This window comes from Mustela nivalis (genome assembly GCF_964662115.1).
Source record: "Mustela nivalis genome assembly, chromosome: 6".
Classification (NCBI taxonomy): Eukaryota; Metazoa; Chordata; class Mammalia; order Carnivora; family Mustelidae; genus Mustela; species Mustela nivalis.
In genome coordinates, this window is record NC_139025.1 from 77,982,611 (window position 1) to 78,003,582 (window position 20,972).

At 35.9% G+C, this 20,972-nt stretch overlaps 3 protein-coding genes across 7 annotated transcripts in view; 2 read left to right on the forward strand and 1 right to left on the reverse strand.

The window, feature by feature from the left end:
- FGF7 (fibroblast growth factor 7) overlaps nucleotides 1–18,434 on the reverse strand; it is a 51,565-nt gene extending 33,131 nt beyond the window's left edge. The window contains exons 1-2 of one of the 3 annotated variants that reach the window (XM_082734829.1): nucleotides 18,034–18,434; nucleotides 16,883–17,259 (exon numbers count right to left, since the gene is read on the reverse strand). In XM_082734829.1, coding sequence (XP_082590955.1) covers nucleotides 16,883–17,168 — 286 coding nt within the window. In that variant the 5' untranslated portion in view covers nucleotides 17,169–17,259; nucleotides 18,034–18,434. Of the gene's footprint in view, nucleotides 1–16,882; nucleotides 17,439–18,033 lie in introns of all 3 variants that reach the window. The other 2 variants (XM_082734831.1, XM_082734830.1) reach the window with 2 other exon arrangements.
- Nucleotides 1–20,972, forward strand: part of GABPB1 (GA binding protein transcription factor subunit beta 1) — a 975,210-nt gene that overhangs the window by 772,901 nt on the left and 181,337 nt on the right. The window lies entirely within an intron of this gene.
- The window catches only part of FAM227B (family with sequence similarity 227 member B), a gene marked incomplete at its 3' end in the record, with an annotated part of 171,152 nt that overhangs the window by 111,474 nt on the left and 38,706 nt on the right, over nucleotides 1–20,972 (forward strand). The window lies entirely within an intron of this gene.

The following is a 20,972-nucleotide window of genomic DNA, read 5'->3' on the forward strand; positions in this document are numbered from 1 at the left end:
ACGTATGGAAAATTATAATGTCAATGGGGAAACCTGTGCTATATTATTTTATTCTCGTAGACTTTAGGACCAGAAATTTAAAGTGTTGTTCTTCTTTATATCTATTATATATCAGCTCTTCCCCAACTTCCTCCTCATCACCTCCACTTTCCTTTCCTGCACCTCCCATCTCAGCTGGTAGGTTAGTACTTAGCATGGAGTAGTTACCCAGTAATTACTTTATTCAGTGTCCTTTATAATTGCCTACCCTTATAAGGCTGCACATAAAGGCAACCCACTAGCATAGTTATTCAAGACCTGAACAGAGAAAAAAGCTCAGTTCTAAGTTCTAAGTTGTCACTATTTATACCAGACAATTGAAAACCCCCACTATTTGCTCTTTCTTCTTTTTAAAATGATACTTTGTTTTGGCTTCTATATGACACCTGTATCTCTACTCAGTTCTTACCATCCACCAATTATATGCTGCCTACAGCACTACAATTTATATGCTGCCAACAGCACTACAGTTTGTTAGGAAGAACAGCCTGGAAGTGGCAGAGGCAGACAGGGAAGGACTGCTAGAAACTGTGAGAGCAGAAGTTGTTTCTATCTTGAATCCTGCTGTGTTGCCTCTCACACAACCAGCACAATTCCTGGCACATAGTAAGTGCCTAAAAACATCTGTCAAGGGAATGCATTTATGAGATCAGTATTTGGGTTTATACTATAAATGACCAATTATAATCTATTTGCTTATATCTTTACCCTATGTATAAAAACTAAATTTTTACCTTATAAACACTTTAGAACACTGTTCTCCTCTCTCTGATGACCTTCTTACTTATAAAAAAAATACCCACTTTTTAACACCTGATGGGGAACAAAAGGGAAAATGATCCTAATAGCAAGAGGGCTTACATAGAGGAGAATCAGCTAACCTCTGCCTTTACAGACCACAGTAACAATACATATTGCATACACAATGGTTGTATTATTTTAAATCCTGAATTTAAAAACCAGAAGACTTCAACTGTAGTCCAGAGAAGACTAGATTCTTTGTGTCTCTGTTCTCTCATCAAAATAATGATCATGATGTACTAGATCAGTACTTTGTATACTTGTTTTGGAAACAATACTTTTGAGAATATGATGAAATATGATGAAAGCTTTGAATCCACTTCCCAATATTTGGTACACAATTTCTCTTCACCAGTTTCCCTGAGAACCACATGCAAAAACTCCATGTCAAGATCGCTGGACTAGGCAATCTTAAGGGTTCCTTCTATCCCTATTAACTCCAGAATGGAGTTGTTTTTGTCGCATACAACCCCACTTTGTAGCGTTGAGAGAAAAAATAGATTTTTTTGCTTTCAAGTATTAACACACACTATATGGTTTCCTCTCTACCTTTGCAGTTAGAGTGCCTCCTAATGAGAACTTAAGCCAAATTAGCAGCTTCTGTAAGGACAACTGTCTATTCGTCATGCTGATTTCACAAATGTGTTGCTCTATTATTTCTTTAACTTGTTCTTTCTTTATACTTTGATTCCCAACTTGACTAAAAGGTCTTCAGATGCAGAAACCGTATGTGGTAGCCAGCCTTTGGTTTGGCCTATAACAATCCCCACCACTTGGTGTTCACATCCTTGAGTAGTTCCTTCCCACATTTGACTGAATGGTTTGCAAGACACATAAAATGAGGCAGAAGTGATGGTATGTCACACCGCAGCTTCTACCTTGAAGATGCCCTCTCTGGCTTTCTCTCTTTCTCTCCCTCTCCTTCATCACTCTATCTGAAGGAGGCCTGTTACCATGTCATGAGAGGCCCTCATAGTGAAGGGAATTTTCTGGCCAACAGGCCGCCATGAACTGAAGCCTGCCAACTACCCTGGGAAAGCTTGGAAGGAGAACCTTCAGTCCTAGTCAGGTCTTGAGAAGACTGCAGCCCCACCTGAAAGCTTAACTCCTGACAGACTATAAGCTAGAACCACTCAGCTCAGCTGCTCTCAGATTCAGGACACTCTGACCCTATGAAATAATAAATATTGTAAGCTACTGAATTTTGGATTATTTGTTATGTAGCAATAGACAGCTAAGACACCCCCCCCCTTGCTTAGTACTTTTGGTAACATTTTATAGTTGAAACCTATTCAAATAATCTGCTCTAGCACCCTTTGAAAAAAACACAAAACAAAGCAAAAAACAGAACAGAACTGAGACCCAGAATAGTTAAGTACTTGCCTAAGGTCATTCAGTTAATTCCTGGAAGGAATTGGATTAAAGACTGGATCCTGTAATACCTAATACAGTGTTATTTCCATGCCTCTTATTTTCTATTCAATCTAATTCTACTCTTAGGTGGTATATAATATGTATTTATGTTTATACTTAAAGAGAACTGTTGGTATGATAAACTAAGACTGATAAATCATAGGTGAATTGTTCAAGCCTACTTTACCTGCCCTTTGTTTTCTCCTCTGGACAACCTAGGTTCATTCATAAACTATAGCAAAAAGTTAATAGGAAAAAGTTATGGATATTAATTAACATGAGCTAACTTTGCCATTTGTGAGTGGTTGTGGTAAGAAACTTTGGGAGGAAAAGAGGCTAAATTTTCTAATAAAATAAATCTTCCAATTATTAATAAATATTAGCCATCCAGATCATTTTTGTGAATAATGAAACTAACTTTTTTATCAGTTACTATTTCTACATTCTTCTTTATTAGCTCCTTATTACCTATAGAATAAAGTTCATGTTCCATAAAATATAAAATAAATGTGCAAGAAATGAGACTTCACTGCATTCTCATATCTCCCTACTTTCTACCTTGAAGCCAATACTTCAGAAATACTAATTCCCATAATTCCCATACATACCTCCTTAATTATCACTCAGCTTTTCCTCATACGTTTTCCAGGAAGAGATGCCCTTACTTGACTCCCTTCCCCATTCCCTGCCCACTTCTCTAGACTGGTTCACTCCCACTAGCTCTTGAAGATAAAGTTCAAACATCATGTCTTTCAAGAGTCTTGTTCAGCTTCCTCTAGGTTATGTCACCTCCCCTCCACTGTGGTCCCTCTCTGAACATATTTTTATCACATACTTATCATATTCTATTAAAATTGAGGTTTTGGTGTTGGTTTCCCAAATAGGCTGAAATTTTTCAAATACTGGGTCTCTACATATACATCTATGTACCCACAGTACATAGCATAATAATATATGCTCAAATCAATATTGCAATAAATAGTATTCTAGTTGGAGCACCTGGGTGGCTCAGTGGGTTGAGCCTCTGCCCTCAGCTCAGGTCATGATCTCAGGGTCCTGAGATCGAGCCCCACATCGGGCTCTCTGCTCAGCGGGGAGCCTGCTTCCCCCTCTCTCTGCCCACTTGTGATCTCTCTCTCTTTCTCTGTCAAATAAATAAACAAAAACTAAACAAAAAGAAAATATGCAAGTGAAGTGAAAATGAAAAAAAAAGTTAAAAAAAATAGTATTCTAGTTGCTGAAAAGAGCCATTGCAACTTTGAGAATAAAAACCTTCTAAGGTATTTTTAGGATATTGAAAAACCAAAGGTGATTCAAATCACAAATAATGTATATGTTTGGTTTTCAAAGATACAATATAATTTACAAAAAAGCACAAAAAATCTAAAAAAAAATAGAATCCCAGATACACTGTCTTTGCACTAACTCATCATTTTTGTCCCTTTTTTTTCCCCCTCTGTTTTTTTTTAATTGGGCAGGGTCCTAAAAGGATTAGAAATAATTGAGAACATAATAATCATGGACAAAAGAAATAAGCAATTTGCCAGTAAGCGATTTCTCTTTTAACCTATCCTTCAGAAGTGCTTCTTAGAACAAACTCTGCTGTTTCTTTTGTTTATTTTTGTGTTTCTTCTGTTTGGATTGCATGGCCTTTTAGAGAGGGAAACTATCTGGCTGTATTCCTAACATTGTCTTATTTATTTTCTGAAATTAAATTGTATATATGTATGTATACTATAATAATTATGCATACACTAATGAACAGAAGTATAAATATTTTAATAAATACCAGAAATGTGATTAAAATGCAACCAAATTAATTTTTGCAGCATCTTTAGCAGTGAGTACACAAAATAAACTGAAGTTTCTAGGCCAACTCAGGGGAAGACAGATGGAGATGTTTTGTACCAGGAACGTTGGAGTAGAGTTTTTATTTAATAATGAGGAAATAATGCCAAGTACTCATTAGGTCATATTACAGAGAAGAAAATTTCAGCTGTTTATAGTTCTTCATATGCAAATTATCCCACTGCATGGTTCAAATTCATGTGTGATGTTTTAATAATACCAGTGACAGTATTGTGATCATGTGGTGATAACTGAAACTATGCTTTGGAGTTGCCCCATCTGCAAAATGAACATAACTCTGCCAATTTTAAAAGTGCTGTGTGAAGATTAAATGAGGTAATATACAGAAAGTGTTTAGCACATGCATTTAGCACAGTGCCAGGCATGTGTAGCATCTTGGTAACTTTACCTCTTTCATTACAGGAGAGAAAATGTTACTTAAAAAGCCTCGGTTTTGCCCCTTTAAAATCTCTTAGTAACTTGTGTTGGCTCTAAGGACACTGAAACATTTAAATCAGTATTCTGAACATGACCTTTTTACTTTTTAATATTTAATGATGTTAGTCACACAGTGAACTCACCAGGCTTACTATTTAATACCTGCTCTCTGTGAGTTAACTGAACTACCCAAGAATCACCAGAAAACAATCCAACCCTTACACATAGAGAGTTTTGTTATGATCATTTCGATCATCAACTAATCTTTTAACACCAATCTTTCTTAATTAAAATAAACAACACCTAAATAGTTCTATGTATAATTTTTTTATCTTACTTTAATATATCTTATATATTTTTTTAATTTTTTATTTTTTATAAACATATATTTTTATCCCCAGGGGTACAGGTCTGTGAATCGCCAGGTTTACACACTTCACAGTTCTATGTATAATTTTAAAACTAGAAGCTGTACATTAGCAAGCTTGTCAGGCTGACCAATTTCCTGAAAGTCTTTTCCTTTCTTTCTGTGAAATGGACTAATAATATAACTGCAAGCTTACAGCAAGAGGTATTCTGAGAATTGATTAGAAAAGGATGAAGTGTTTTGCCCCAATTTCAATATTGACATACATATTTTAAAAGAATTAACATCACTTTGGTGATCTACTTATGTTTAGTCACTCAACAAAAATGTTCCTGGTTGTACATTGTACAATTTTATATAGGCTAAATTAGAAGATTCATAATAATAAAAAGCAAAATTTATATCTACACAGTACAGTAATTTTAGTAGTAATATTAATGTAAATACCTGATTGACTATGAAATAATACTTTAAAACATCATGAATTTTAGGTCTGAATACAACTTAATCACAATGATATATAGATTTATGAATTATTATTCAATATCTGATCAACTTTAAGCCAGTTAAGAGAAAATTTCCAGACCAAATTTGGCCAGAATCTTTTCAAAGTCAACAGCACCTCCTTATGTCTAGTAAATATCTGACATTATTTTGTGATGCATTATTTGGATGGGGAGTTGAGCACAATTTCTCAGAAACAGAGACACTCTGATTGGCCTAAGTGGGAAAACACCTTGCTTCATTACCTACTTCATGATCTGAAGGAAATAAAAGTATGCACAGCTATTTGACTGCTGAGTGCACTACTTATATAATTGTAGCAATGGATGGAGCTCTAATGGTCATAAAAGTTAGCTTATCGTAAAGAATGTGGCAGATAAGCTCCATAATTTTGTCCTTAAAAGCCAAACATATGCCTCAAAACTGCTGTTTCTCTCACTTTATAGAAACTGTTATGGGAAAAAATATCCTCCATAATGATAATGTAGCATTTATAATGAATATTTATGGACACTTGACTTAACAGGTTACAATTATGATCAAAAATTGGAAAACCACTAAAAAGAAAAAGTATGCAGCTCTCCAGAAAAACAATATTACTCCAATTAGCAGGACTTCAATTACGCCTTCAAAAAAGTTGGGCACCTGGGTGGCTCAGTGGGTTAAAGCCTCTACCTTCAGCTCAGGTCATGATCTCAGGGTCCTGGGATCAAGTCCCACTAGCCTCTCTGCTCGGCAGGGAGCCTGTTTCTCCCCCTCTCTGCCTGACTTCTGCCTGCCTCTCTGCCTATTTGTGATCTCTCTCTGTCAAATAAATAAATTAAATCTTTTTTAAAAAGAAGTTACCCTCTAAAGAAAAAAATTACCCCTAAAAACTACCCTTTCAAATAAATAGTCATTTTTAGTAAGCAGAGCAAAGTCTATCAACTGATAAAAGGCAAATGTTCTCATATTTTTAATAGAAAAAAGGTTACTTTAGTGAACTTAACATTGATAACCTGGGAAGATATTAAGTCACTTCCCATTTCCCAGCCTTGCAATACTATCTTACTACGAGACATCTCCAAACCTTCTCCTCTGAAGGTAATATATTTGTCCTCTCCCTTTCATACTGCTCATCCTTCAGATCATTTTCTCCCGAAAAGACTTGCATGCCCATTTCCTGGAGTTGAGTTGGGCAACCCCCAATTGCTCCGAACTTACCCCTTCTGACTTGTAGTTCATCCTCCACGCCCAACTAAACCATTAATTCTCTAAAGATATGGACTGTGGAATTGCTTACTATTGTAGCCCAAGTCTGGGATAGGAGAGCTGTCAATGAATATTTGTTGAATTAATAAAAGAGTGGAAAAAAAAAAGAAGTCATCAATCTTTCAAAGTTTTGTAAGATGTCTTCATCATTCATGCAAATAAGGGGAGGAAACTGTCCACTGCTTACAAGTGATCTCCCCATGAAAGATGCTACACTATGAACCAGACCAACCAGGATCTTATCAGAAGTGCAGTTTGAGACAGGATCTTATCAGAAGTGCAGTTTGAGACACTATAAAACACAAAGATTATCCAAGGATCAGGCGACAGGCACTAAAACAAACCGAGAGTGTATTCACCAACTTCCTATTTCTCCCCAGCTCTCTCTCTGTGTACACATACATATGTCCTCTCCACCGTTTGACACCAGTCACTAAGACCAGGATCAATCCCATATGTGTTACTAATAAGTAAGCAGATTCCCTACCCATAAATTATCAGCCCACTGCTTGGTTGTACTAGTATAGCTCATTTAATTCTTAAAGACTTTTCCTCTCTCTATGTCCTTTTAATGCAGTATAGTATACTGCAATTAATCCAATATCAACAAATTGTCATTTTTCTCTGCATGTAGTTTTTGATGTGCAAGAATTAGGTAACAAATGAAAACAAGGATGGGTGTTGAGGAGGCCGTAACTTTTCCAGGACTGGTCTTCACCATGCCATGTCAGTCATCCCTTCTAGTATCACCCCTGCTACATGTGCCTGCTTAGATCATTGGCCTCTATAATTAAACTTCTCCACCAGTCCCTTGGAATTACCCAGGAAAATTAAATCAAAATAGGTACCAGAGGCCAATAGTGTATTTTAACGATAGAGAATGAGAGAGAAGAGGGGAAAAGATACATACTTCTCTTTTATTTCATCAAACTTTTAATTCTTGTCTCCATTAAATTTTCATGATAATTTAGTAATATATTTCTTATGCATAACTAATTTTAGATGTAAAAGCTTAAGGGAGAAATATATTAAATGACTGTCAATCCTTCTCCCTTGCATTGGGCTAAGTGCTCTTCCTCTACCATTGGGAGAGCAAAGGAAGAATAAGACACGATGCTTATCTTTCCATAACTTACATTTTTTTAGTAGCATTGCCAAATGCTAACTGAAAGAATCCAAAACAGAGCAGAAGTTCTATGTATGTCTGGAAAAGGCAATTCTATTGAACATTTCCAGTAAGTGACCTCTTCAAAGGGTACTGAAATTAATTCATTAAATTTGCAGTTCTCCCTTCAATTTATGCTAAATTTCAAATTTCTAAATAGTTTTTGACCAGTAAGTAAAACTTGTTTTTTATTGATAGAATTAAAATAACTGCAAACTTTTGCTCAAACTACTTTTTTGAAAACTAAATGTTGATTGTTTTTAGATACGTAATTTAAGAATTCTTCAATCATGTTTTAATCCTAAAACATATTTAGGCTAATGCATAGGAAAAGATTTTAGTCAGTTTCTAGGTTGCCTAAATAATAGGTATTGGACATCATTTCAGGTTAGGGGAATGGTCCTTTAAAGCTGCTCGAAACTCAGAAAAGAGCTTCAAGCTAGGCTTAAATCTCATTGCAAATCTCTGGATTTCAGCCCAGCATGCATCTAACCCAAAATACTACCCTACTTGTCCAAAATCACATTGAGGCTCCTGACATTGGCACAGATTCTTGGTTCAAGGTCATTCTTAAAATGTTGCTTCAGGTTCATTTTATAGCCTTTTTATTTGAAACCAAAAAATGAGGGGGAAATTTAGTTTAGTTCTTCACTGTGCCAGAGAGAGATCCCTAGGCAATAGCTCTTCAATTGTGATCTTTTTTAAAAAAAAGATTTACTTATTTATTTTAGAGAAAAGGGAGAGGGAGAAAGGGGGAGGGAGAGAGAGAATCTCAAGCATGGTGCCTGATCTCACGACCCTAAGATCATGACCTGAGCCCAAACCAACTATCAGCTGTTCAACCAACTGAGCCACCCAGGCATCCCTCTGAAATTACAATTTAATGAAATGTAAGTGTTTTACCCAAACTCGAGAGAGAGAGGTGTGGGGCAGGAGCAGTGTACTCTGTTGTCAAGTAAATTTGGGAAACCATATATAATCTCCTAGAGTTCTGCAACTTATATTAGTATGAATTAGGCTCAGAGATGTCCTACTGTGAAAACTTGTTCACTTTTATTCAACCTAATATTTCTCAATCAGCCACAGAAACTGTGCTGTAGGAAACGCCATTAATATCTCAAGGGAGACCAGTGCCCTAAGAAACAAGGTTTAGAATTGCTGCCTTAAGTAAAATCTGCATGCTGAGTTGATTCTGAATTTGTTCCAAAAGCATTTTCTCAATATTATCTACAGTTAAATCTAAAGTTCAAATAGGCAGATAAATGGAAAATATTACATGGTAATTTTAACATGGTAAGTATGGTATTTATGCACATTGAAATATACCTCATTTGCCCTGTCTTATATTAACCATAAAAAAGAAACTGAGTTTGTATATAAATAAATAAATAAATAATAATATAAATAAAGATCATTGCAATTTTAGGCATAAATTTAACTAATAGATTCAAGCCTCCTATTTGATTATCATCTGCAATCATCTATTATTATTTCAACCCCCCTGTACACTATTTAGTTTGGCTTTGTTTTGATCTCAGAAGTTCCCCAACTATTATTAATCTATTGCATTCCATTGCCCTTATTCTTCAAGTGCATCAAAACAGTTAATAGAGCCCTATTTTATGATGATCCTTTGTGTTTAAATCCACCCTAAACTTAAAATGCAAAATCTGGGGTGCCTGACTGGCTCAGTTGGTAGAGAGTGCTACTCTTGATCTCAGGGTTGTGAGTTGGAGCCCCAAATTGGTGTAGAGATTACTTGAAAATCTCTAAAAGAAATAAAATGCAAAATCCATTTATTTTTATATAAAGTCCTTTTTCCCCCTTTCCTCTCTGGGCTATTTCTTCTCCTGTTTACAAAGATGTTGCCATCCTATTTATTCTCAGAAGGGCACTAGCTAATGGCTCTAGCAAGTACTCATGCCCACTCTAGTAGAAGTGATTACATTCTTCTGCAGGGAAGTTGACTGGAACAGAGAACTTCCAGAGCCAGTTCTCTCCCAACATACATCAAACCAAAAGGTCTGAGAATGACATTATCTGCCTAAAAGGCAAATTTTACCTGGACATGGATATTAGGTAATTCTCTTCTCTGCTTCCCAACCCTAATCCCTTTGTCTTTATATATTACTACACAAACCCTTTTGCACAACTAAGGTAAATAGGTAAATTTTCTTTGTTAGCAAATTGGGTATGACTTCTCTACCTAAGTCAGGTGCAGATATAACCTCAAATATAGTAGATATGAATCTTGGTTAAGAAACAGTTAAGTGTTCAGTGACTCTTTAATTTAGCTTTCTGAACCATGTGAAAGGCAGAGGATTTTCATTTTACAACCTATTTTGTGTATAGGAAGACTGGATATGAACCTGGAGTACATTATGCTAAGTGAAATAATCTAGACACAGATGGACAAATACTACATGATGCCACTTATAGGAAGAATCTAAAATAGTCAAACTCGTAGAAGCAGAGAGTAGAATGGTGGTGGCCAGGGGCTGGCAGGAAGGGGGAGATAGGGAGGTATTTGCTAAAGGGTACTAAATTTCAACTATGCAAGGTGAATATGTCCTAGAGATATACTGTGCAGTGTAGTGCCTATAGTTTATACTGTTACATGGTATATTTAAATATTTGCTAAAAGGATGGATCTTATGTTAAGTGTTCTTATCACAAAATAATCATAATTAAAAGAATGGAGGGAACTTTTGGAAGTGGTAGATATATTTATGGCATAGATTGTGGTGGTAGTTTCACAGATGTAGAAATTAGTCAATTTGTATACATTAAATAAGTACAGATTTTTGTATGTCAACATACCTCAGTAAAGTTTTTTTTTTTAAAGAAAGAATGGATATGGTTCAGAAAGGAAGGAATTCATATGGAAGCTTACTTCATTTAATGAGTTCTTTTTTCTCCAGATTGCTTAGATATGCACAATTCCTGCCTTTTCTTCTGTGAGCCATATGTGAAATTAAAATATAGAAAAGTCTTGTATTCCACTAGTAATGAAAAAGAAGTTACTGTGCTACCAAAAGTTTTTGATACAGAGAAGGAAAACTAGGATCCTGAGAAAAGAAAGAAAGCTTTGCTTTAATCCCAAATTTACAAAGAAAACCAACCTCTAGCTTCATATCCTTTTCACTATTCTGGTTAGACCCTCTAGGCTTGTGGTTTTTTCCCCCCTCGGTTTTCTAGACTTGAGGTTATCTCTTTAAATCACTGCCTTAAACTCTGTGGGGTGGCCGTAGGAGATGAGACCCTAATTTGGGGGCATCTGGGTTCATAGTTATAATTGGCTCAGTAAGCTGGCATTGATGTCTATACTCCACATCCCATGCTGTAGCACCACTTGAAATTGTCAAAAGAGATTCAGACCTGCCTGTCATTGTGAGACTGTGGTACAAGACCTATTCTTCCCTGCAATGAATTCATTGCATAGCCTTTCACATAGTAGTTACAGAGCTATCATCACATGCATTTCCAGACCAGTTCCAAATGTTGGAGCCACTGAGATTTGAGATCAACTGGACCCAGAAGAACATCATCAATGCATAATTCAGAGAGTCATTCGTGATAAGCCCATTTTGAAATCCTCATATAAGTTAACTATGGAGCCACTGAAGGACTCTAAAACATTCCTGGGACCTGAGGGCATCCAGGTGGAAATAGAACCCTTGGTCCCATTAAATAGTTGTTTTTAACCTTATCTGCATAGTAAAATCACTGGAAAGCATTAACAAATATTGATGCCTGAGTCTTCCCCCACCGTCTCAGGATTCTGATTTAACAGTTGTCTCCCAATAATCTAATATGATCCTCTAACATGATCCTGTGGTTCTCAGTTTTGGCAGCATGTCAGAATTATCTGGGGAGCTTTTTAAATTCCTGGTGCCCAGGCTTCACCCCTTATCAATTTAATGAGAGTCTTTGCGGGTGGGACCTGGCTTCAGTATTTTTTTTTTAAAATTCCCTAGCTGATTACAGTATTAGCCAAAGCTGAACAATAGGAAAACCTGGAAAAGGGAACGTGACTGACTGAAAGCTGGCTTCTTGTGTTCTCTCCAATTCACTTGGGTCTCTGAATGCTCTAGAACTGTAGGCTAAAGAGCTGTAACACAGCTGAGTTGAAAGGGAAAATACATGTAGATGCTCTGGCTTGGTACCAAAAAGAAAATGATGGCCAGTTCAAATGAGGATTTACAAAATAAAGAAGAGATGCACCTGTGGCAATAAATTATGTGTACTTTGTCACCAGTTCTACAGGATTGCATTTGGTCAGTAATGCAGGGTTTTGGTTCAATTCCATAGATATGTTTCTCATTGTTCTTCTTTTAAGTTGGGGTTGCCCTGGTTTTCTTATTTTTGTTTTGATAATGTGAATTATTTTTCTTTTGTATAACCTGCTAAGTTCAGAGCATAAGCAAGTTTACCATCTCCATATTTAGAGGTGGTATGTATATTTGCTAACTACTAGCAGAGATTATTGCTGAGTAGGATCTTATCCAAAGAATTGTTGACAGTTGGGTTGCTGAAGATTTTGTGGCCAAAGTCAAATCCCACAACACTGTGTTTATTTGCTTTTTGCCAATTGTTAGGCCATATCCCGTCACAGTCTAACAATCCAAAAGAGAATATTGCCAAATCATTGGCTGGTTTTCAGAATGGCTAACCCTTTTTTTGCTATGGAACTTAAAATGCTTAATTCTAATAAGTGAGGCATGCTTTTGCTCGAGTCAGTGACCTATCACAATTAAGGATTTCTTCTTAAAAGAAATGAATGATATTGACCATGGTTGGGAAGAGCAAAACCTTTTAGTAATTGGATCCCAAAAGCAATAAAATGGTCTTGAAGGTCTGAGTTCTTTGTCTCACATCTGTCTCTCAGGGCAGTTGTCAGTTGCCCAGTGCACTGCTGCCATCTCTCACTTGGCACCTCAATTCCCAGCTTAAACAGCAGTGTTATTTCTGTCAGGTGTGGAGTGATTGACTCTGTCTGTTGATGGGGTGCCGGGTCCAAAAATTGTCTAAATTCACCCTCTCACCCTTCCCCAAGGGGGGAGTTCTGACGACAACAGGGAAAGTATTGACCATCCATTACCAATCCTTTATGATGTTATTAGATACTCTCCTTTTGCAGAGGATATGAATATTTCTTTCATTTTAGGAGGGCATGTAATGCTTTTATTAACCTTATTATTAGTTCAGGTTAGGTTCCAGTTTTGTCACTTGTAAACCTACTATAAGGCTAAATGTGGAACCACCAGAGAGAACAGGCTTTCTTACCTCCCAGGTGAGAAGGGTAAGCAATCTGAGGAACAGTTCTCCAGTAACAGCTTCTCTCCCCTGTGTCGGCAGTATGGTCTAGCATCTCCTGGCCTCTCATGAATTCCTACGTTTACATACTTGGGTCTTACTTAATGTCTATTAGTACAAGTCTTATTTTTGTTGGGTTCCTTGGCATGCTTTTTCTGCAATTTACTCATTCTAATCTAAATTTAAAATATTTCACAAGACAACACGAAAATTAAGACTAAAGTTAGGTCCTCACAACTCAGGATAGCTTAAGTCATTTTTTTAGTTCCCTAAAGATACGAGACATGAGCTATCATATCCACCTCCCTGCCACAATGCTTCTCTTCCTCTAGGCCCTCCATCAACCTGTTCTAGCCCAATCTTCTGGAAACAGAATTGTATACCCAGATTTATTACCTCTTCTACTCACTCCAGTCCATTAGCTTAGCAATATCTTGGAAGTTACATTTTTTATGAAGAATTTATCCTTCTCCTAGTAAAGTAAGCTGTCCTTCAAAACCTATTCATTTCATCTGGTAACTTTCCCCTTCATTCAAAGCAAAGCCATGAGAATGGAGTGGGGACCTTCTCATGGTAATGCAGAGAACAACTATGTCTCACACAAGCTGACATCTAACTTTTCATGCAAAATTTACCATCTAAGATATTTAAATCTATACCATCTTAAGAGATCTCTAAAGAAGGGTGTTCAAAAACCACTGAACATATTTAAGGCATCGGAATACTGAAAATGAAATGCAAGAGTTTGATTCAGATCTATCACACTTTCTGAACTCTGCTGCATTTCACTTCAGTAGACAATCCAATTACCTTTACTCTCATTTTAAATAGGAAGGAAACATCTTTTGTTCATTTGTTCATTCATTCAGTTAATGATTGAGGAATGTAAATAGTCTTCACATTTGTAATTTCAAGTTTTTCTTCTCTTTTGGCTTCTTAAATTTTGTTGAGCACCTTCTTTGTACCTGGATATAGTAGCTTCAACTTTATATGTGTCAATTTGCACATTTTATGTATGGAGCATTCACATTTAAAATTAGTAAGGCTTTCCCAGAAATAATAGGAAACGACTATCAGAATTCTCTTCTAGGGGCGCCTGGGTGGCTCAGTGGGTTAATGCCTCTGCCTTCAGCTCAGGTCATGATCCCAGGGTCCTGGGATCAAGCCCCACATCAGGCTCTCTGCTCGGCGGGGAGCCTGCTTTCACCTCTCTCTCTGTCTGTCTCTGTGCCTACTTGTGATCTCTGTCTGTCAAATAATAAATAAAATCTTTAAAAAAAAATTCTCTTCTAATAAGTTATTCTCCATTTATTTTTCAATGAAGTGTTTCCTTTTGTATCTTAGGATTTCCTAATAGACAATGGTGAATCAGCTTCTTTCCAAGTATGCTGAAGGTTGAGTGGCTTCTTCTTTAATAGGATAACAATACAACCTGCCAAGAGTTTTAGGGTTTACTTAAAGCATCCTATTAAAGGTTTCTCTTTCCAGGAGAATTCACCATATCAAAAAGTATACTTCTATATGCAGCCTATGAAAAGCTTATAGAAGTGAAGACTACTTATATGACATATATCCTGTCTTTAAGTACCTTGGTATTGTGACATTCTAATTAATGATACAGAATGAATTTCTTTCTTCCTGTCTCTCTTTCACTTTTACTGTAGAATTAGAGTAGAGGAGGAGTGGTATACCCAATCAGCTTTATGGTTACTCAAGGTTAACACTAAATTATGTTTCAAACTATAAAATAAGTTTGGCATTTTGTGTATGTTTGCAAACACCCTGGGTTTCATGGCTTCAAGAAATTTTAACACAAAATAAAACACATATGTGAATGTGTCCTAATTGTGGATACTTTTCATCCCAAATAATTATGCATACTGTTCATTTTCACTGGATTTTATATCTAATTTTTCACTTTCCATTACTTGACTAAAGCATTCAAAAGGCATTAGCTGGCATACAGAAAAATTCTACAGTGTTTACGTTTGATGACGATATTACTACGATTTCAAATTAGTTCTGACAGCTCATCTTATCCTTGAGATGATATTCACCTATATCATTCAGAGTATGTGGTGATTATATAATGAGTACTTAGATTTATTCACATTTATGTGATATATTCTATGGCTTAGAATAGAATAGACCATAAGAACTAGAAGGTATATTGGAGATCATCTGCACATATCCCATATCTTAGAGATGAAAAAACTGAGACTTGGAAAGAATTAAATATTTTTCCAGAATTATTCACAGGGAGGGATTATATGTATGCGTCATAACTTTCACCCGGGCTCTGTCTTCTCTACCAGGTTCCATTATCCATGATAAGTCTCAATTTTTAAAAAATTGATTATATTCCAAATTCTGTTGCTCACATTAAAGTGATTATCCACAGAACTTTCCTCCAAATGGTTCTTTACCTAAACCTAAGCATAATAATAGAACAATATTCTATGACTAACATGATAATTTTATTAATAACTGTAATGATTAAAGTATTGCTGTTAATGATCCATTAAAATGGCCTTAGCATTCTATATCAATTATAGTTACAAAGAAGATCCTCTTATTTTCATATTGGAAACATAATTCCCCAGATTCCCACTTATCGGTTCATTAATTAAGAAGCCTAAAAAGCATTCATTAAATAAGCAACCGAAGTTTCAAGTACTCACTGCAAGCAAAATGTACTTTAAGTACTCAAGCAAATGTTTACACCATCAACCCCATGTATTCTTTTTCAGTTGACTTTAACATACATAATATTATAAGATGAAATAATAATAACATTGTTCAAATGCTAGTAATATAAACAAAATCTTTTTTCATTCAGGGATTTTAAATTCTTACTATCCATGTTGAATATTTTACCCCATTAAATTTAAAACTATTAAAATTGTTTATTAATCATAACTGCTAAATGATAAGTCCAACCCTGATATTTTAACATGAAAAAAAACTGGGTTTTGGAAAAAATGTAATGCACTAACAGAAAATCATGGGCATCTCTTCTAACTCACTTTTATTTCCTCCTTCACATTTACAATTCTCTTAAGGTAACATAGAACTATGGCACAGAAGATTAAAGAAAATGTTAGGAGGAACCTTTTTTTTTTTTTTTTGCTCAGATGAATAAACAATCTAATACAAACTCATTGTGGTGCAAACAGATGAGGATACCACAGAGTTCCTTCTCTTTTATAACTGTACACAATTGCACAAGTTGCTAAATTCACTTTTGAGCACAGATTATTATTTCCCACTACAGAAATGTTGTTTCAAAGAAAATCAAATTACTTTTTCAAATAAAATTTCTTTTCCTCAAACTAGTAAGTAGCTTTTGGTGAGCATTTACTGAGTACTCATTTACTGAGCATTTACTGAGAACTCTCTTTAAGAGTTCCTAATGAATTCTGATAGAAGACAGTGAGTCACATTTCAGTGTGAATAATATCATTTACATTTTGCTTAGCTTATAAGCATTTTGAGTTTAGGACATAGGGATTATATTTTCAAATTGGTTTGGGTTATCAGCTACAACTATAATATTAGTAGATTTAACCTGTTGCAGAAGATGTTTTTGGAAACATAGTTCAATGATCCCAATTGAGAGAAATTAGAAGATGATAGTTAATTAAAAAAAAAAGGAAACTAAGAAAGCCTGTCAGTTGAAAAATGATTCTTTCACAGATTAAGGTTCCTACATGGTGCTATAAATTAAGGACATTACTTACTGTAACTGTTCTTCATCTCTTGGGTTCCTTTGACCTTGCCTCGTTTATCAATCCTCAGATACCACTGTGTTCGACAGAAGAGTCTTCTCACTCTTATATCCCCTCCTTCCATGTAATCATAACTTCTTGTATGTCGCTCAGGGCTGGAACAGTTCACATTTGTAGCCATTTGCTCTGGAGTCATGTCATTGCAAGCTAAAGATATAGTGCCCACTAGACAGATAATGTGAAAGCATGATCTGTAGAGCAAAGTTGGCAGGATCCATGTCAGTATCCATTTGCGCATTATAGTGTAGTGCTCCGGGTGTTCATGAATAACATAATGAAAATTAAATCTTGAGTTGATTGTTGCTCCTAGGTCATTGACCTCTTCCTATCTGTGAATTGTAGATTGATTTAAGAAAGAGTAGTTGTTTTTTTTCCAAATGTTATCCTTATCCTTTTAGTTCCTGATAACAATACAGGATTCCTCCTAAAATAACTCTCTGTTGGTATTTCCTTATAAAAACAGGTTGTAATAAGCTCAGTTGCTGCGACACTGTTTACTACTTGACTTCTGTTTGCAATAAGAAATTAAGAATAGGGAAAGGAGGGGAGGGGAGGATGAAAAATTATATGTATAAATCTTAGTAGGTAAATAGTAGTATAACATGCAGTGCAGTTTGTACTGTGAAGGCACATTTAAAACAGCTTTCACAGAAGATGCCAACATCTTCATTTCTCTCTATGTAGATTTATAAAAGTTATGCATTACTAGAAACAAATCAGAATATGATTGTACCATTTATTCCGATGGCTATTTGGTAAGAAACATCCTGCAGTTAGAGCTATTGATTTAAATTAAGTCCTAAAATCACTATTAACAAAGTATAAATGCTTTCCCTAGATTTGTTTATTGTATGCTTTTATGTTTCTAGTTAATCAATTATATTCTCCTGAACTACCCGCATTTCTCAAGTTAAATGCCAGTATTGTCTGGAGAACGTCAACCTTATCTTTATGTAAGTTCTACAGCATAATTACTATAGATAATTACGTGGTTCAAAAGTTTGGTAACTTTACTTTTCCCCTCAGCACTAAAACCAGAGAAAGAGGTAAACTACTAGAAAACCATTCAGTATTATTTTTAAAGACAAATAACAGTAACTTACTTGTTCTGTTGATAACAGCTGGATACACAAGAATTCCATGTCTGTTGTCTGCCTTGTGCAACTTGAGCCTCTCTACTGTAGCTACAAACTATTTCTCAGCTGAGAAATTCTCCAGCAGAATCATAATTGTTTCCATAAATCAACAGGCAAGAGGATTTTTCTCTCTGTGTGAGCGCGTGTATGCTTGTGTGTGTGTGTGTGGAGCCTTTTTATTCAGGGCTTTTCGATAAATACCTTTGCTGACCTCATTGGAAGCAATTAAAACTTAACCAGTGAGCTGTTAGTTGAATACAACAGCGAGAATAAAGGAGGCTTATATAGTATTCATTTGATGGTCATGAGAGGGAGCTATGAACATGGTTTATGCCTAAACCTACCAGTGGGTACCTACTTTGTAGAAACAGATCTCTGATTCTGAAGCAGTTAAAAGGGGAAAGGGAATTTTTTGCACTATCTTCACAACAAAAGCGTTATATATAAGTTAAAAAATATTCATTTGAACGTTTATAAAAGGGATTTTTGCTGGTTAGAAAACCTTTTCAATAGCTTTACAATACGTGTGTTTCTACTGTTACTTCTTTGCACTCAGAATTTTAGAACAAAACTAGCCTGTGTCAATTCACTCACATCTTAGTGTTTTAAAGCACTATGTGGCCGAGTTAAGTGCATATCTTTTCACACAGAGGTATTTTACCATGGTATATGAGTATAATTTTTAGATTTTATATTCCTAGGCTGAAAGTAAGAGGACCTAGTTTCTTATTTGAGCTGAGCCACTATTTACCAGTATGACTTTGGGCAAGTCACTTGGCATTTCTGAGTCTCAGCTACTATATTTTTAAAATTAGTGCATTAATCTAAATGATTCTGTGGTGTCTTATAGTTTTAAAATTCTGTGAATTTGACTTGTACTAACTACCAATATAAGAGGATGCATCCTTTTAAAAATTATAATCTTTAAAAATTAAAAATGAAATGGTTTTACACTGTTTATCAGTGTTTGACTCTTGTCTCAGTAAGAACATTAGCACAATAAATAAATGTTTATCAAAGAATGGAGTTATAAGAGCTGTAGTTAATGTAAATAAGAGAAAGCTATTGTACTTTCCAACATGAGGTACTCTCTCCTTTACTTCCTATTCTGGCATATATACAGTGTTCTAGTGTTTTGTTAACTATTTGCTGCAAAATAATTGCATTGCTAATTTAAATCAATATTTAGGAATGTATATTGAAATTCTCTTTCCCATGTTAATACCGCCAAAACACACACACACACACACACACACACAACTTGAAATGCACTATTTTACCACCAGGTGGTGCATGTAGACCAAATAGAAAAAGGAAATTAAGTCCTTCCAATCCAGATCATAGTGTATGTGATTTTTGTGCTTTTGGGGAACAGAATCAAGAGCATGGAAAGGCTAAATGTACCCAGTTACTCTTTAGGCACCGGATATTGAAATTTATAAGTTTACTAGAGCAGAGGAGGGTGGACCCTTCTCTAATTGCATCCGTTGAATAGGTCACTATAAAATAATCTATCATGTAGGCCGAAGAGAAGGGAAAGAATCATGCTACTGTGTTCTGAATCATAGTCCCATATGCAACAACAAGGAGCAGTGTCAGAACTCCTAGAATTTGGATATTGCTTCTAAAGAAGTGAAAATTATTAACTCAGTTTACAGGTAAAGATGTTCAAGAGCTACTAAATCCATTTGTTCCACACCAAGCCTACATATTTTAAACCAAGAAATCAATAGATTAGAAGTCAAAATTTGCTAATTAAGTGCTCAAAACTTAAATAAAAGAAATAAATAGTTTGTTGATAAAGACTGCTAGTGCCTCTTTAAAATCTGTTCTATAGGGTTAACTGTAAAATTGGAAACAAAGCACAAAATTGTGATCTATTTATTTTAGGTTCATTAGATGTCTTTGCACTCTGTGATTTGAAAATATAATCCCCATAATATTAATGAGTGGCTTACTCTCAACGAGGTAACTATATTTAAATCTTTTGATTAGTGGAATGGCTGGGTGGCTCAGTCAGTTAAGCAGCTCTCTGGCTCAGGTCATGATCCCAGAGTTCCGGGACCAAGTCCCACTTCACACTCCTTGCGCAGTAGGGAGCCTGCTTCTCCCTCTGCCCCTCCCCCCATTCATGCTCACAGGCACACTCTCTCTTTCTCTCTTTCCCCCTGCAAATAAATAAAATCTTCTAAAGAAAAATTCTAAATAAATAATCTTTTGATTATCAGTTTTCCTAATGGAAAATAATTAACTCAAGATAGGCCCATAACCTGCTTCAATAACACCACAGCTGTAATGAAAACCTCACTTATGCCCTTATTATATGTATACTTTAAGAGGTATTCTCCAGGAGTGCCTGGGTGGCTCAGTGGGTTAAGCCACTGCCTTCGGCTCAGGTCATGATCTCAGGATCCTGGGATCGAGTCCCGAATCAGGCTCTCTGCTCGGCAGGGAGCCTGCTTCCCTCTCTCTCTCTCTCTCTCTCTCTCTCTCTGCCTGCCTCTCTCTCTACTTGTGATCTCTCTCTATCAAATAAATAAATAAAATCTTTAAAAAAAAAAAAAAAGAGGTATTCTCCAAAAACCAAGAGGAACTTCGGGTATCTCTAGATGGGTTAACACTCTGGGTTTGTTGTTGTTGTTATTTTAGATTTTATTTATTTATTTGACAGAGAGAGACACAGCAAGAGAGGGAACACAAGCAGGGGGAGTGGGAGAGGGAGAAGCAGGCTTCTCACAGAGCAGGGAGCCCTATGCAGGGTTCAATCCCAGGACCCTGGAATCATGACCTGAGCTGAAGGCAGATGCTTAACCTAGGTGCCCCTACACTCTGTGTTTTTTTAAAAATATTATGTTATTGGGGTGCCTGGGTGGCTCAGTGGTTTAAGCCCCTGCCTTCGGTCGGGT